The 17363-nt window shown below is 42.6% G+C and overlaps 1 protein-coding gene across 4 annotated transcripts; it reads right to left on the bottom strand.

Annotated features, from left to right (window-relative positions):
- Positions 1–283: 283 nt before the first annotated feature.
- On the bottom strand, positions 284–17361 carry LOC139561204 (mitogen-activated protein kinase kinase kinase kinase 2-like). Of its 4 annotated transcripts, none has more exons than XM_071378155.1 (32): positions 16915–17361; positions 13595–13652; positions 13235–13325; positions 12303–12367; positions 12155–12210; positions 10407–10454; positions 10178–10220; positions 9797–9869; positions 9395–9526; positions 8830–8892; positions 8550–8631; positions 7976–8086; positions 7752–7830; positions 6593–6651; positions 6357–6409; positions 5979–6017; positions 5519–5552; positions 5215–5371; positions 4756–4931; positions 4172–4213; positions 3812–3896; positions 3640–3719; positions 3489–3549; positions 3106–3226; positions 2912–2985; positions 2708–2811; positions 2396–2579; positions 2212–2292; positions 2028–2114; positions 1795–1865; positions 1617–1672; positions 284–1499 (listed from the first exon to the last, which is right to left on the bottom strand). In XM_071378155.1, the coding sequence occupies exons 1-32, from the start codon at positions 17008–17010 to the stop codon at positions 1412–1414; spliced, it is 2649 nt and encodes an 882-aa protein (XP_071234256.1). In that variant the 5' UTR covers positions 17011–17361; the 3' UTR covers positions 284–1411. The 4 variants fall into 4 exon arrangements, with proteins under 4 accessions (XP_071234256.1, XP_071234257.1, XP_071234258.1 ...); XM_071378156.1 differs by having other exon boundaries at positions 2912–2973; XM_071378157.1 differs by having other exon boundaries at positions 2912–2970.
- Between the last annotated feature and the right edge of the window lie 2 nt (positions 17362–17363).

The raw sequence follows: 17363 nt of genomic DNA, 5'->3' as shown, positions 1-17363 counted from the left end.
CCCATTTCATAATACTGTTGTAAATAATATTTTGTATAGGAACGATTCTGATCTTGTTTAATTTTCTTATTAGAAGTGGATAAAAAGGATTACATTTTTATCAACTAATTGTACAAAGAGCCCTATAATTAAATTTATACTAATACTAATTAGCATGCCAATCTATTTTGACACTTGTCACACACATTCTTGAGGCTTGCTAAACTAGACTAACTTCATAGGTAATGTTGTCTGTCTTTAGAAAAACACATTCATCTTTTATCTTTGCATCAGTCGACTCACATTTAAAAAAACAAAAAACAAAACGTTTTATTTTATCATTGGGAATTCAATGTTTTGGCGTAAGTTCAACAAAGTATACATAAAAACTCTCAAATCCATATTCTCAAATTTTTTGCTTAAAAGAAACAATTAAATAGCAACATGCATTCTCCTTCAAGTGTCTTTCAGAGATGACGAGTGTTACATTGGGCCCAGTCCCTCCCATCCACAACCAAACAAAAGCAAACCAGTATCATTAAACGCAACGTAGTCTTACTTTGTGGCAAACACACCATGTCTGGTTTGAGACTAAACACAACAGAACAATATTGGAATTCATCATACAATTCAACTTCATTCGGGCTGGTTTCCCCAGATGCAGATTAAGCCCAATCCTGTCCTAAAAAGCATGCTCAACAGAGATCTCCATTGAAAACACTTTAAATCCTGGAAAAGTCTTTATCTGATCTCAGAAAAGTCTTTCAAAGCACTTTTAAAATGTATTAGCAATCTGATTTTAGGTGACATATTTTCAAGCATATGAGGTGAAAACTGTTTATGTTGACATCTGGGAGCGGTGCCACCTATGCCACTACAGGTAGTGAACAGAGCATGGTGGTCTAGCAGTGTATTCCGTTCACCGATGTAGTTGGTTTCCACTTCACAATGTTGTATCAGGAGACAATGCAGACTTCAGTCATCAGTTAGTGTATTTCCAATGGCACACCAGTAAGAAAACACAATGGGGTTGGAACCAGGTTAAAAGTAGTGTGTGCGCAATCAAGGGGTTAGGGGTCATAATTGGGGGGGGGGGGGGGGGGGCTCTCTCTGACAAGTCTTTTTCAACAAGTTCTTCCTTGAACAAATGACAGCTCAGTTTTCTCCCTGTGGCTAATTGTGTGAGAGTCTCATATGGTCTGTCAGTTCCCAGTATGCAGGTACAGGGGGTTACATCAGTTTGAGACAAGTCTACACTGAGGGGGCTCGTTCCAGTTTATTAGGTGCCAGGGAAGAGCCAGTGGCCTGTAGTGCCTCCTTTCTTCACACAATAAAAGCTGCCCATCTCTGGGACACACTCTTCTTCACTTCTTCCTTTAATATAGCTTTCTCTTCTTTCCTTCCTTCCTCAGTCCTTTTTCTCTGTCTTTTCTTAGTAGCTGCTTTCATGGCCAGTCAGGATATAGAGGTTGCTCATTGCTGATGGGTCCTCTGTGGGGGTACTCTGAAGGACAATATCCCTATGGAAATGACAAAAGACAGCGTGATTGGTTTTCTCAAAATAACCTTTGACCCCTTATGGGATCACACATAATGTAGTTTTCAAGGTAACAGGCCAGCTAGAGTTTGGAGCATACCTGTTCGTCCCCAAGACCCGGAATACTCTGCTTTCGTCTGTGATCTCCTGCGTGACCTAAGATGAATGTAAATCTATTTCACTGTTTCAGAGAGATAAAATACTTACAATGCAGATCAAGCATTTTTGGTTTGAATAAGCGCACAAGCGCATGGTGGAGAGAAGGCATTATAAATCACCTCATTTGTGTGAAGACTCCTCCCTTTAAGACCATGCTTCCAGAAAGCCAGAACACTGTCCTGTAAACAAACTAGCCACACAACAGTAATGTCACAAAGAAATCACCCACACATACAGTACGTAGTGTGTAGCTGTAGCTACAGTACCTCACCCCTGTAGCTATGATTTGGTGATGAATTGAGAACATTCTATGCAGTAAAGAATGATAATTGGGATTGAATGACGTTTTTACTTAGTGTTTCAATGGGGAAGTCAAAGACCAGTTCAAAAGCCAGCTCCTTGGAAGGAAGCCCTTGTAGGGTGACAATCTTCACAGTCTCTGTAAAAATACCATTAGTGTTGGTCATTAAAGGGTAGGTAGTGATAATGATACTCCAGGGATATAATATATTCCAATGGAGCTCCAATAGACTCACTCTCCAGTGCAATGAGAACCGTGTCTCTGTCCAGCTGTGTCGCCTGCACGGCTCCAGGTCCGGCTCCGACAGGCATACTCTCTGCACACGCACAAGACAGAAAGAGAGAAATAGAGATAATTATACAATTCTTCTACACAATGTTATACGGTTGAAATCCTGACATCTAACATATCTGTGCTACCTGGTGAAGAGTTTGGTGTGCCGTTCAACTCTACGATATCAAACTTCAGTTGCTGGTTGGTTGGCGGTTTCCCTTTCTCTGCAGTGCAGTCTCTCACACCAACACACAACTGTGGAAACTCATCTGTCACTAACACCAGTAGCTCAAAGATAGGGAGCGGATCTGGTAGACGTATGTCTATATGCTGAGAGAAGGAGAGGGAAGAAGAGAGCATAGGAGGATACATTTTACAAGTCTAACAGACATGGTTCATCTAAATAAATTGTAAGTAATCATTTTAATACCACAATATTGAGTTATGTCAATACACACCTTGAGCTGCATAAATTTCTGCATGGGGTCATACCACAAGAGTAGAACTAGACCTGACGGTACAGCCCCACACAGGAACGTGCTGTCTGTGTATGGGTTCCTTGCTGCGGCAGAGAGAGAGGGAGGGAGAAAGAGCAACTGAATACATTTTGGGTCAATTTCATAAACCTTCTTGAACATATTACAATGTCAAATTACACTTACCCACACTGCATCTTCGACAGCTTTTAGTGTCTGGTATCTTCACAGTTACAGCATATTTCCTGCTGATAGACAAACTTTTTTTTTTTAAATGTGAAATTAGGAGATGCACATAATTTGAAGGCAAACTTAACCCGATAACATTAAACCACACACACACACACACAAACACACTCACACACACACACTCACTCTACCTGGGGTTGATCCTCTCAGTGAGGCGGTTGGTACTGAGGGACAGACTCTGTTTCTGCTGCTTGTGACCTCTCTGTTCAAACAGAGACATCAGACTGTGGGAGTACAGCTGGGAAGACTTCCCTGAAGATGGGGGTGGAGAGGGAAGGAATGGTAAGAACCAGTGTTCCAATTTAGCACTCCTTTTTCGAGCTTGCCTGGTACAATGGAACCAATGGAGTGCAAACCCCACCCACCTGGCAGTCAAAGTAGGCTCAAGCAAACACTCAAATACTATTTGAACCCAGATCTGGTTTGGAGTAGTGTAGTTGATGGTGTAGGATCCTATGACCAATCGGATAGGTGTGCGATTGGGTGAACGAAAAATGGGGATCGATTGTCCTACCTGATACGGACATCAAAACGTTGTTCATGACATACAGCCAGGCACATCTCTGTGGGAGCAACTGTGGGGGAAGAGAAAGGTAATAGTGGTATGGTCAGGAATTCAACATTAATTCCCCCTTTACCATATTCATAAATGTCTGTACCACTACCTTCTCCAGAGTGTCCTCGTGGAGCTCGTTGAGGTTGAGAGTATATACACCCTCCTCTGCACCCAGAATAAGGTACTGATCTGAGGAAGAGATAAGATCATGTCTTGGTTCATATTCTAGGTCGTATGTTAGAACCTTATATTAACCTCTTCAACCCTTTCTGTAACCCTACCTCTGGTTTTAGGGAGGATCCAGGTCACAGCACAGTGGATCTTCAGAGGACAACCATTGAAGACTTTAGAGAAACAGGCACCCATCTATTAAACAAAACAATATACTGTATGTTTTAATATTGTGTTGACTAATTCTACATTACTGTAAAATAGGCATGGTTAGAATATTGAAATGTATCCACTGTCCATCTACACATAAGCAATGTTGCAGTGAGCATTCCATCAAGCGTTCGTTAGACCGACAGCCATTAGCTAGGTCTGTATGTAAGCATGTGTTGTTAGTTATTGGTGCAGCACTGTCATTGGTCATGTCCCTGTACTGTAGGGCACATGCTGTTAGACTAGACCTCTGCACTTACATGGACTTGAGGGGTAGGAGGGAGTCCATGACAATCAGCTCTCTAGAAGTTAAAAAGGTTACACACAACAACAAAAAGAGGGGTAACTGTGTAGTTCAAATGATAATGTTGTTTAAATGAATGGAACAAAACAGCAATGTCATGGGATCTGGCTGTTTGTTTGTTGACTATTCTGAATTCTCTCTTCCTATATTAATGGTACAAAATGATTGTTTATTAAAGGAGATCAAACTGGATGTTTTGAAACAGGTTATTAGGTTAAACAAACCGCACACTTTTTGGTTAACAATCCACACACTTGCTGGTTAACAAACCACACACTTTTTGGTTAACAAACCACACACTTTTTGTCACTATGTCCCAGGGTTGGATGAATGGCACTTTTCAACTATTGCGTTGAAATTCCACTTCATCCCAACTGTCAGAATTTACATTGGATTTAACCCCAACCATGCTATATACTGACAGCCTCGAATCCATACTATATCCTGAAGTCAACTATCGGCATCCGCACATACAGTATGGATATGAAACTAATGGACTCATATGTAGTGGGCCAACATTTCCCTGTGTTGTAAACTCACCGAGTCCTCTGTCTTTCTCCTCAGTGTGCTCCACTCTGGAGAGAGAGAGGTTTCCCTGCTCGGAGAGGCCACTCCCCCGGTCTTCTTCTCCGCCTGCACGGCGCTCCCCTCAGAAACACTGGGGTCACTGCACCACTGTCTGCTGATGTCCTGGGTAGCAGAACATCTGGCCAAGACTAGAGAACCACACGAGAGGAGGAGAGATGGGAGAACCCATTTTTTCATGTTGAGACATGTTGTCAATCTTAGCATGAATGAGAAAAGCTACAATGATTCGGATTTAAAACACACATAAGATATACTGTATAATTGAACATATTACGATTGCATTAGAATACACTGATCACTAGTCAAATATTCACGTCAACATATAATCTCGGGACCCAGAACCAAATCAATTGTCATGACAGATTGACATATAACCTGGAAACATTTACTCTGTGTGTGGAGGTTCAGTACCTGACATGGAGTTGTTGGGTGTGGAGTCGGGCCCCAGGGTGGAGCTGGGGCGGAGGGTGAGGTCCTTGTCCTCCAGGGTGGGACAGAAGGAGCCGATGGCAGGCAGGGAGGCTGTGGAAGGGCTGAATAACCCACTCTTCCTCCCACCTTTACCCCCCTACACAACCAAAGACAATAGACAAAACACCATCATATAATGCAATAGGAAATAGCTGAAAGGTCAGAAGGATTGTGTTCACGTATTGCATTACACTATTTCAGAAGGTACTCTTTGTTTTCTTGGGGTTGTGTTATTGGCACTTACGTCAGTAGATGGCACTCTTTTGATGGTTAAGCTCCTGGATGAAATAGTCAATGGTAATATTGTTACTGAAGCACTCTGTGGTAAATCAAAGGTAAATCAGATTTCCTTTCCATGTGGGATACTTGCTGTCACAGTCAATAAACTGACATGGGCTCAATTATGTTGGATTTTAATAGGACAACATTTGGAGCAGGGCAGGTTCAATGAATTGTAAAAAAAAATATACAATTTTACATTTTCTTTTTTAAATTTAAAATATGCATACCCAACAATAATAATCAGTGGTCAAATATTCTATACTTCTTTACCATATAATGTCAAGTTACCATGAAAAGGTATTCATTTCAATGTAAATGAACAAACTTTCATTGCTTCCTTGATAAGAGTTGCCACAGGGTAGAATAGTGTTGAATAGTGTTTTTACAATGGGGGGGGGGGGGACACACGACTGCTGGCCTACCTCAGCTGCAGAGCCTCCTCCACACATTCTAACAGGCTCCTGAAATAGGAAGTCAAGATGTTAATGTCTCTATGGAGCCACTTGTTCTGTGTACATGATGTGACAGAGCACCGCCTGTTCTGTGACAATAGGAGCGTTGCAGCCCGTGTTCTCTCTCAATGAGGAAGCAAACTTTTCCTTTTACTGCAAATATGAGTCTATTAATAAGGCATCTATGGATCGGGAGTTTTTTCTATGTTTTTCCCTCTCTAGTGGAGACGTCACATCCGTGGCCACACAAACACTGATAGTAGATTTGAGATAATGCTCTGAAATACTATGTCTTTGACGTAATGCTACTAGATTTGAGAAAATTGGTGAGGAAGAGGAGCATTTTACGGTGATTCAGTTTCATCTTCTGAGAGGTCCCAATCGTCTTCATACGAGCTTTGCTGAAATATGACAAGAAAACATCAACAACATACACATTCATAGTATCCCTATTAATAACATCTTAAAAATATGCCATCCAAGAACTCATACATCTCGTAATCCCACTTCCCCAAATAGCCATTCTATGTTGAATTGACCTCTAACCCCCTACATGTCAAACACAGGAAATAAATGTCACTCACCATATCAGGATAAGGCTCTGTGACTTTCCTCAACGGTGGCCCAAACTTCATTTGGTCAACTAAGGCAAGCACAGCTTAGTTAACCATGAGGAAAAGTTACACTTAAATACAAAGTATGTACTTATAATTACTAACTGCTGATACAAAACATGTTTTATGGGATTCATTTTACTATCATTTATTATCACTTGGTATATATTCCAATCGATTGGTAAACTACTTTCTTGCTCAGGGGCACACTCTCACAGGCTATGTCACACATCACAACCTCAATCATGTGTTACAGTACTATCTTCGGCTTCAGGCAACTCACCGTCCTGCTCACCCCAGAAAACCTATTGTGATGCCCATTCACAATGACTCACCACATCCCTTTCCACGAACATGCCCGAGAACCTATTGTATTTGCATAAGAGACGAGTCACAACACCCCTCTCCACTCCCACCATCTATTTGTTTTCATGTTGACATGCTTGTCTAAATATACACTGTTTGTCCCAGGCTGCTGTAGAGCGGCCGCATTGTCCACCATCACCGCACCCTGTGTATGCCGTAATCTCACTGATAGGAGACATAACAATAGTTCCTCAGTCACCCCTCCTCGCCTCCCCCACCTCCTCGCCTCCCCCACCTCCTCCTCACACGTGGGACGCCAGGCACGTCAGAGTCATGGCAGAAAGGAGACATGGCATGTGCGTGTGCGGACAGTGCCACCTCTATGCGTCCCTCTGTGTTGGGTGACCGTGTGACTTGGTGACTTCATCTCCCCCTTCAAGTCTCAATGGGCGTCTTGTAACAGGAGTCAGGACCCCAAGAGTCTTGTGTTGTGTGCTGCTCTGCTCTCCTACCTCGGCCCCAATTCCATACATTAAGGCAGCGAGGGTGATGTTGACCTCAACTCTCCAAGCACGCACGATACACACACACGCACACACACCCTCTCTAACTATAGATGAGTGTCCACTTGAATTATCGTGGATGGATGTACAGTCAAAGCCCATGTACAGTGTTCAGGGCAGAAGACCCTCATTGATGTTGATTTTGATGGTTTTGCAAATAGAACTTCAATAACCCTTTTCACAAATTGTAGTGATGATGCCATGTGTGGGCTGAGGATGATGCTTCGGTGTCATAATTGTATAGGGATTTGAAGACTCACACTGCTCTTCAGACAGAGTCCTCTCCACAGGCAGGTGTTTCCCTGCAGACTGGATCTTATCAGGAGCAGCTTCTCCATTCTGCAGACAAACACACAGACACACACACACACAGATGGGTTACACACTCACATAATAAATCACACTAGGAACAAGCAATGTTCCTGAGCGTTCTGGGTGATGGCCATGCATGTGCGTCTGTCTGTCTATCGTCACCTATCCTCACCTCCAGGTCGTTATCATCCATGCCGTGTGTGGAGTGGAGGTCCGGGTTGTTGGCCATGTCCAGCAGCTCAATGATCAGGTTACGAGTCAGTAGCTGGGTCACAAACGGATGCTGGGGATACGACAACAGATACAAAAAATTTAAAAAGAAGCTCTACATCAATAAATAACTTCATCATTAATTTCATTGATCTCTCACAGCTCCCGAAACCCTGTTAGGGGTCCCTATTAGCTATAGACATGAATACAGGATCGCTATGCTTTTAGCACCTCAGTCAGAGGCTCTAGTCCAGAGGCTCGGTCTATAATGACGGTGAATATTGATCGCCATTCAGGGGCTTTTCATGAATGTTTCCTCCGCTTGTTTTATAGATAGATAGATAGATAGATAGATAGATAGATAGATAGATAGATAGATAGATAGATAGATAGATAGATAGATAGATAGAGATAGAGAGACATAGAGACAGAGAGAGAGAGAGAGAGAGAGAGAGAGAGAGAGAGAGAGAGAGAGAGAGAGAGAGAGAGAGAGAGAGAGGAAAGCAACGTGCTCTCAGTGGTGTACAGAAGTGTACCTGCAGTAAGGTCTCAGACGACGGTCTCTTCCTGGGGTTCTTAATGAGGGACATCTTCACAAAGCTCTGGAACCCCGCAGACCTGCAGAGAGAGGAGGGAGGGAGGGAGACAGCAAAAAAAAATGTATAACCATATTGAGAAATATGGAGAATATCAATGCTGCATTCAAAAGAACAGTCAGGAGGATGCTTTCGGAGAAGAGGTATTTCACATACAGTATGATGTACGGTGAGGTGGCTGAATTGTTCAGGGAATGTGGTGTGCTCATGTTCATCTCACCACTTGGTCTTGTCCTTGAGCCTGGGTGGCTGGAAGCTGCTCTTCGACATTAACATCAAGGCTCTGGAACATAGTTTTAATCGTTAGAAACGTTAACACGGTGGAAAGCCTAGCCTTCTTCGTAGATCTGTTTGTTTTGTGCCTTAGCCAGCTCCTTTGTCCTTCGCTGACATGTTTTGCCATAACGACAAACACTAGAGGGGGTTTCCAAAAGCACAAACAGATCTGCTACCAGGCTTGAGATTTTTGTTGTTGTCGTCACATACAAAGCTATGATACCATATTGGATTCAGAGGTATGTGGATAGCCCGCGAAATGCAACACAGCACAAATATATATCCATCATCATTTCTTTTCAGTGGAATTATTGTGGATTTAGAGGAGTGAATGAAAAGGGGATGGAAACTATTTATTGTTGATGTCAAGGCTAGAGTGTAGAGGGGACTGGTACGGAGTCTGCCTGTCTGTGTCTGTGTCTCTGTCTGGATCTCTGCTTTTCTTTGCCTGGATCTCTGCCTCCGTCTCAGTTTGTGTCTGTTACTCTGTCCGTTGTCTCAGAGCTCACCTCATAGGGTGGAGGTCAAACATGGGTGGCTGGAGCTCTGCCAGCTCAATGGCCGTGATGCCCACCGCCCAGATGTCACACAGATGGTTGTAGCCGCCCTTTTTCTCCACTGCTGCCACCTCCGGTGCCATCCTGGCATGGGTACATAAACACCAGTCAGGTGAAATGGGATATTGGGGGTTAGGAATTATAATGTGGTTATAATGCATTATAAGACTTGTCATAAGGACATATGACCACCTTATAAAGTGTCTCGTAGCCATCCTGAAAGAACATGTGCAAAGAAGGAAACGTATGACTACTGTAAGACGTATCGGTGACAGCGTAAATAAGCCTTGAAGTGTATCGTTTTCAGGGAGAGTCATGACGTCGAAGGTCGTGGTTTGAGCCCAGTTATCTTACCAGTAGGGAGTTCCTATAAAAGACTTCCTCTTGGCTACAGAAGCACTGATCTCTGCAGCAACTCCAAAATCGGCTACATGGAAACAGAGAAGACAGTCTTGTGGCAGGGGGAGACAGAATACAGAATCCAATAGGTCTTATGAGTGGTTTATTTTTACCACGCTAGTTAACCTCAAAGTTATCGCAGACAATGTGTATGAGTGTGTGTGTGTGTGTGTGTGTGTGTGTGTGTGTGTGTGTGTGTGTGTGTGTGTGTGTGTGTGTGTGTGTGTGTGTGTGTGTGTGTGTGTGTGTGTGTGTGTGTGTGTGTGTGTGTGTGTGTGTGTGTGTGTGTGTGTGTGAGATTGATTGATTGATGGTATAGAATAGATGTTCACTGACCCAGTTTGACATCTCCTCGTTTTGTGATAAGAATATTTGCTCCCTATAGACAGATGGACACACACACACACACACACACACACACACACACACACACACACACACACACACACACACACACACACACACACACACACACACACACACACACACACAAAGATATGAGCTCACAAAGATGCAGATCAGAGCCATTCACTGACAATAACATACCGGTATGTCAAAATTATACCTTTATGTCTCTATGCATTTTACTTGTTTCGTGCAGGTGGTATAAGCCCTGTTGAAAAACCAAAACACAGAAACAGTTTGACAAATCTCTCAATCTCATCCTCAGTTCACCACACAAGCCCATAGAGCCAGACACAACACAACAGTGTGCAACAATCACAAAGTGTTGACACGAATGAGGGAGGTAATGTTATGTTGCTGTGCTGTGTGTGTGGTGTCATGAAACATGCTGCATTGCTTTCCTGTGGTTAGAAACACATGATTATACCAGTGGCGTGTAGTGAAGGATTTCAAAGGGAAGCCAGCCTTCCCTAAAGAATAGACAAAGAAAGAAAAAAAATATATATATATATTTTGTTTCTCTCTGTGTTTTATCATTTTTCTCCAATTCGCAAGAGGTTGAATTTATCTCACTGGAGAAAACATCAGAGCGAGCGAAACAGCGCCCCTCTGTCTCTGTATCTGTAAGCCATCTATCTGATGCTGTCTGGTCAAAAAGAGTATGACATTGGTGCCGCTCGTAGCATTGAATGTAAGGGAAGCCAGCGAGGATTCAGTTCAGCATTGAGCTGAACTGAGAGAGCTCAACTGTGAATGGTCCCGGAGCACCAAAAACAAAGTGTCAAGTTAAATAAAGGTTAAAAAAAAAAACTTTAAAAAAAGAAAAAGAAAAGAGGCCAGTTTGGATTTTTCTTCACACAACTCACGAGCCAAGCGTCATTTACAGAAACAACTTGAATTGTTGCATCTCGTAGTGTCGTTGTCCTCCGGTGGCTAGCTAAAATCATCCCTTTCCTGAATTAAATTATGGATTGAGATAGGGATTTGGCCTTGTGGTTTTATTTAATTCTCCGTACTGGCCAATGATTAATACAGAGATTCTGATCCAACCATAAATTCATATTGTGCCCCTGGCCTGAGAGGATGGAAGTTCAACATGTAGCTAGATGTAGTAGGCTAATGTTAACTAGCTGGTCTGGCGCATCGTTGTCCATGAAAATAAGTTAGGCTAGCGATCAAGCATTTTAGCCAGGTAGGCTAGGACAACATAAAAAAATAAAAAAAGTGTGTACTGTCATAAAAGAAAGGAGGATGGCATTGGCGTTTCTGGGTGAGTCAACATGTTTTTTTCTACTTGCAAGCTCACGCATACACACACAGAGAAATCAGAACCATCGACAGCCACATCATATTTAGTTTACGTTGATTGGACTAAATTGTTTTTTGGTATCTTTTAGTTGTAATTATTAGACTAAGCAGAGGTGATTTGATGATGTTGAAATGTTGAAGTTGAAATGGTGCTGCAATAGTGGCGGTATCTTCTGTTTTCTTTGCAACTTGCGGTAACTCTCTGTGGTTCTAAATTAATAGTTGTTTAGTGGTCAGAAAATGTTGGAAACATTAACTTGCTTGACCATGTAACTGTCTGTTTGTGGACTTCACCGGACAGATGCTCTCTGGTCTTGTGATGAAACCAAGGTGTGGTTGAATTTATTCTGCCACTGTGTCATCTTATTGTCTCGGCCTTTAGGCCTATACATCACGGTGAAAAGGGATATGAACTAACAGCTTTTAGAACAAACAACGCAATTATCACAACACATAAGTTGTAATATGTATTTTTTTTCCTGGCTTGGCTTCCTCAGTGATTTTATCCACACACTGCTACTGGATTATACTGTGACCGTCTGTCCCAGAAAGGAAAGTGACAGAGCTCATAACTTATAGTACATCCCTGGGATAACTAACCTGGAGGGTTTCTCTGCAGATGTAGGCTATCTGCTTCTCCTTTAAGGGCCCAGTCACTGTGGAAATACAAGTAGAGACCTTAGATTAATGGCCATACAAGAGAGGAAGGAAAATACATGGCTATAAAGTAAGTTGTAGCAATACATACCGTGGTAAATGTCTTGTAACGACCCCCCTCCACAGTACTCCATACATATCCACAATTTAGTGTTTCTGCAAAAAATGGGAGATACACAGTTTGATTACCAGTCGGGAATGCATTTTGTTGACTTTCCAGACAAAATAAATAAAAATAAATCGGTATATGGATTTTTTTAACCAATTACTATGACCTTCGTTGCTGAGGAGAACTGAGTAGGGACTGTTTCGCCATCCCAAAAAATCGCAATATTATACGACCTTGAAATGTTACAGAGGTAACATTCAGACGTTCCAAGAGGACTAAGATAAAACGGTGAAAACCTTGAGCAAAATAATTTGAGACTCAGCAACAGTGTGGGTGTATTCACGCACGCACACACACACACACACACATATGCGACATGCATACATGCATACGTTTTTTCCTGTGTGTATGCATGCGCTTGTTAGTGACCGTATTCTATCAACAACAGAGCTTTTTGTGTGTATAACATTCATTTTGAGAGCCACAATTTCTGTAGTGTGGGAGAGAATGTTGCATTCTAAGTCCTAGTGGGTGTTTGAGGTAAGAGCGTTCCCGAGTGGGCAGTGAGTGAGTAGCGCAGCGGTCTAAGGCACTGATTCGCAGTGCTGGAATGTGCCACTACAGACCCTGGTTCGATCCTTGGTTCGATCACAGGCGATATCACAACCGGCCGTGATCTGGAGTCCCATAGGGCGGCGCACAATTGGCCCAGCGTTGTCCGGGTTAGCGGAGGGTTTGAGCTGGGTAGGCCGTCATTGTAAAATAAGAATCTGTTCTAAACTGACATGCCTAGTTAAATAAAAAATAAAAAGAGTGAAATTCAACACATCCAAGAACACTCTCCATCCAAGGAATTCCACGGATGGACGTGGAACTCTCGTGAAGTGTAAAATTAGACGAGCATAAACATGTACCTGTGATAGCTGCCGAAATAGGCCACAATGTTCTTGTGCTTGCATTCCTTCATCATAGTGATCTCCTGCTGGATGGATGTGATGTCATCACCTGAACAGGGAGCATGCAGGTCACATGACCAAACTAAGACACAGATATAGGCCATATCCTGACATCTCAACACTAATACTGATACTAGAACTACTAGCTACTTCTACTACTAGCCTACTGCTGCTAGTAGTAGTAGTTAACTGTGTCACATACACACAATAGATTGTCTCCAAAGACTTAAGAATGTACTACACAAAGCATACAGGAAGGCAAAACATGCTATAAATAGCCCATAATACAGGTCCGACAAGACTAGGCTGGTCACTTACCAGGATCCAGTTTAACTATTTTGATGGCTGCCATTGCCGAACTCTTGATGTTGCGAGCCTGAAAGAAAGGGTGAACTTAGCTGTGAGTGATTAATACTGTGAACTTTATACAGGGAATACAGACTACAGAATGACATGTCCATGGATTAGTCAGCAGTACATAAGCCTACAGCACTAGACACCTACATTGGGGAGAGTGGAACAACACCAACAGGAATCAGTTTCCTCGAAGCAATTGCATCAAATTGCTGATGTCTCATTGCAATTGTTCTATTTACAACAGTCAATTAGCTGTTTACAACCATTTAATTTGTCTATTTCTCACAATTTCTAACTCTAAATACAATTTCTTAGTATTGGCAATGGAAAACATAACAGCCAATGCAATTAAATCACTAAATATCTCGATCTATATAGTTAAGATAGTCCTATTTGTGAAATTCAAACGAAAAGCCATTTTTTGGGGGGCCAAAATGCAATTTTCTCTGTAACTCATTCCTAAATGCATTTTCATCTCAGTTTGGAGATCTGCCACATTCCTCCCATCACTATAGGAAGCCCTGGGCATCCATTCAAAACCCGAACCCCCTAGTCAGCCATCTTGATGATAGAAGACCCATTATTAGACCCTGGTCTGGCCGGGCTGGTCGCATTCTGTCTCTGCCCTTCAGCTTCACCTTGTAGAAATGCAACAGCAGGAGACAGGGGCTGCTGGGGACACCATAGTAGTGAGAGGTATTTCCTACACAGTCCCAGGTTGTATCTGAAATTACACCCTATTCCCTCTATAGTGCACTACTTGTGACCAGGGCCCGCATCAAAAGTGGTGCACTGTATAGGGAATAGTGTGTCACTTCAGACGCAGACCCAGAGCCTTAAGTGTCATGCTCAGTGACATGGCCTATGTCAGGGCGTAAGAGAGAACAGGGGGAAAAGTCCCTGGCTTTGAATCCAGAGGATGTTGTTTACAATGTCCATCCGACGTTCGTCCGTCATTTCCTCTCGTTTTATCCTTTAAAACATGGATTGCTCCCATTCTTTCTGACAGGTCAAACGGTGAAGTGACGTCAGGTCGTAAGGCCCTTAACTCTATGGTCAACAAACATAGAATCAGCCAATGGTCTATCAGATTGCCTGTAGACAAAACCTGAAGCTTGGCTACACTGACTTCCTGTTTTTTTCCTGTTATAACAGAGCACTTCCTGTGACTAAAGTGACAGTAATGTCTCTTTAAGGTTCGCCACGGGGCAGCATGAAATAACAGTGTGTTGTGGGATAGAGTTTACAGACAATGGTAATGAAAATAAAACTTAATCACTTTGATCAAAGTTCCAAAAGTAGTTATTTCTCAGGGCCTGATGATTGAAATTCCACACAATAAAAACACAGACGGCTTTTCCCTGCTTTTCCATACAATCATTCGGAAGTATGTTGCACTAAACTGGCCTCAAGACATAATTGATATTCAGTGAGACAGATCCCACAACTGCAACAACAGCATAATTGGAAATGTGTGTGTGTGTGTGTGTGTGTGTGTGTGATGTAACTTGCAATAACAAACGACTAGCAGCCCACAGTGTGACAGTGATGACTGGGCTCTGCAGTGCTGCTGCTGGTTTGTGAAACATATTTCTGTTCTGTGGGTTTCCCCTACCATCGAACCTCAGGCAATTTCAGTCAGGTCACAGGTCACAAGTTTATAACCATGAATGTACGTACGTATGACTCCTCAACCTGTCTTTGGCATAGTTTCACTAGACTACAAGACAAAAATAACTATTCACTCGTAAAAGCAACCTCCCACTGTGGTCTTTGAGATTAATATCAGGGCTACTTTTGAGGCATGAAATCTATGCTTTCTTGTCTGACATAGGCTTCATTCTTTATTTACGTAGCTGCAACAGGTCACACACTTGAGAGCAGAACCCTCAGCTGAGTAGCTGAAGAGTTTCCTGGATCTTGTGAACAATGGTCATCTAATGAATGTCCACAGAGTCAGAGAGCCCACTAGGTCACATGGCCAGTGGTTTGAACCCTGACCTCCACGGAGCTCCAGTACGGCTGGAGAAACAGAACAGTGGAGGAGAGGAGGAGAACAGCGAGGTAGTGGGAGGTGATAATAGGCCATTGTCTATGGGACAGTAACAGTTTCTCCATTCACAGCAGGCAGGCAGGCATAGCCCGGGCAGTGACATGGCGCTAAGGCATGGCCGGGGTGGTACAACATTACATAACGTCAAGACTGAGTGAAACAGAGGACATGTCTAGGGGACATTTTGAATTATTCATATTCATAAAGCATTAGCCCAAAAGTTAACAATTGTGCTTGCAGTACATGTTGTCTGTTGTACCTGTTTTACTTTTGTAGTCTATTGGATACCAAATGTTTCAGGCAGGGGAGGAGAGGCACACAGCAATTTGAGTCTGTTGCTCTTGCAGGATGCATGTATTTTACATTCAGGGTGGGATCACAGGATGTTTTTTTTTTATCCTGCAGCTCACATCACGAAGTCAAAATAGACGAGACTGACTGAAAAATACCTTATCGATAGTCAAGATACATAAAACATAAATGCTGATAAATGTCGCGGTGCCCTTCAGACTAGATTTCTTGTTACATCCCCCGGTCTTCAAAATGTGATCTATGAAGTAAGTTCTTCTACCTTCATTAAAAAAAACAGCACAAAATGAGAGTATATTAGAGAGCTTTATAGTATTGCTGAGAGAGCTAATAAAAAGTTATAATGAAATGCCTTGAGCCCTGATAATAGTTCCTGTAGTGGCCTGGGTCCTTATGGATGTTGAACTAATGGACCAGCCCGGATGCTATCCCAGCCTGATTATGAATACTGAATAGCAGAAGATTAACTACCAGCCAGTAGTTTATGGGCATTAACCATAGGCACTAAAGGCATCATTAAGATTAGGGGCTCATTGACTATACCCGCATTATACTCACATAGCAGTCACACTTGCAGGGGCGCCATACTCAACCTTTTACCAGTTATTGATTACCTGCATACACATGATTTGTTGAATGGTCATACATAAAGTTTAACATAGAAGATTATGTTAAGAGCGTTAAAGTATGGTGGCTGTGCTTCTATCCACCTTTGAATGTTTAGAGCCTGTCAACATAAAATTCAATAAAAATGTCCCATTGTGGAATACAGGAAGAAAAAAACGTGTTTATTAACAGCTAGGCTACGTTGGTTTAATGACTTGACATGTCAACAGCTTAGCCTAACCCCATAGGTAGTCAATTAAAACGCATACATACGCATACGCGGGAACTGATATTTTCCCCACTCACGACTCACCTTGAACACATCTCCGTACGTGCCACTCCCAATACGATGAATTAACTCGTAATCATTCAACGGGTCCAAAAACGAGACTCCAATAGTATTATCCATGCCTGCAGACAGAACTGCGCCTGGTCACTCACGCACGTTTATATTCACTCATGACAACAATACATACAGCGAATCAACAACTGGACGCGAGATATAGTTGCAGTAAACCCAGGGGTGCAGTCTCGATGAAATACTACTACACCACGACTCTTCTGACCAAGCAAATATAACTGATAGCCTGACAGTATCGGTATTGATTACGTCGCCAGACACCACAGATATCCTTCTTCCGAGTCATTCATGTTACCCTAGGCGAGCCCGCCAGATCATGCAAAGTCAAGTGATCTCAATTCTCAAGTCTTCGACTATAGGCGCATGACGGAATTTTCCTGGTCATTAAAGCAGACTAGCAG

The sequence above is a fragment of the Salvelinus alpinus genome, chromosome 31, assembly GCF_045679555.1.
Source record: "Salvelinus alpinus chromosome 31, SLU_Salpinus.1, whole genome shotgun sequence".
NCBI classification, from domain to species: Eukaryota; Metazoa; Chordata; class Actinopteri; order Salmoniformes; family Salmonidae; genus Salvelinus; species Salvelinus alpinus.
This window is presented reverse-complemented; position numbering and strand designations above follow the sequence as displayed.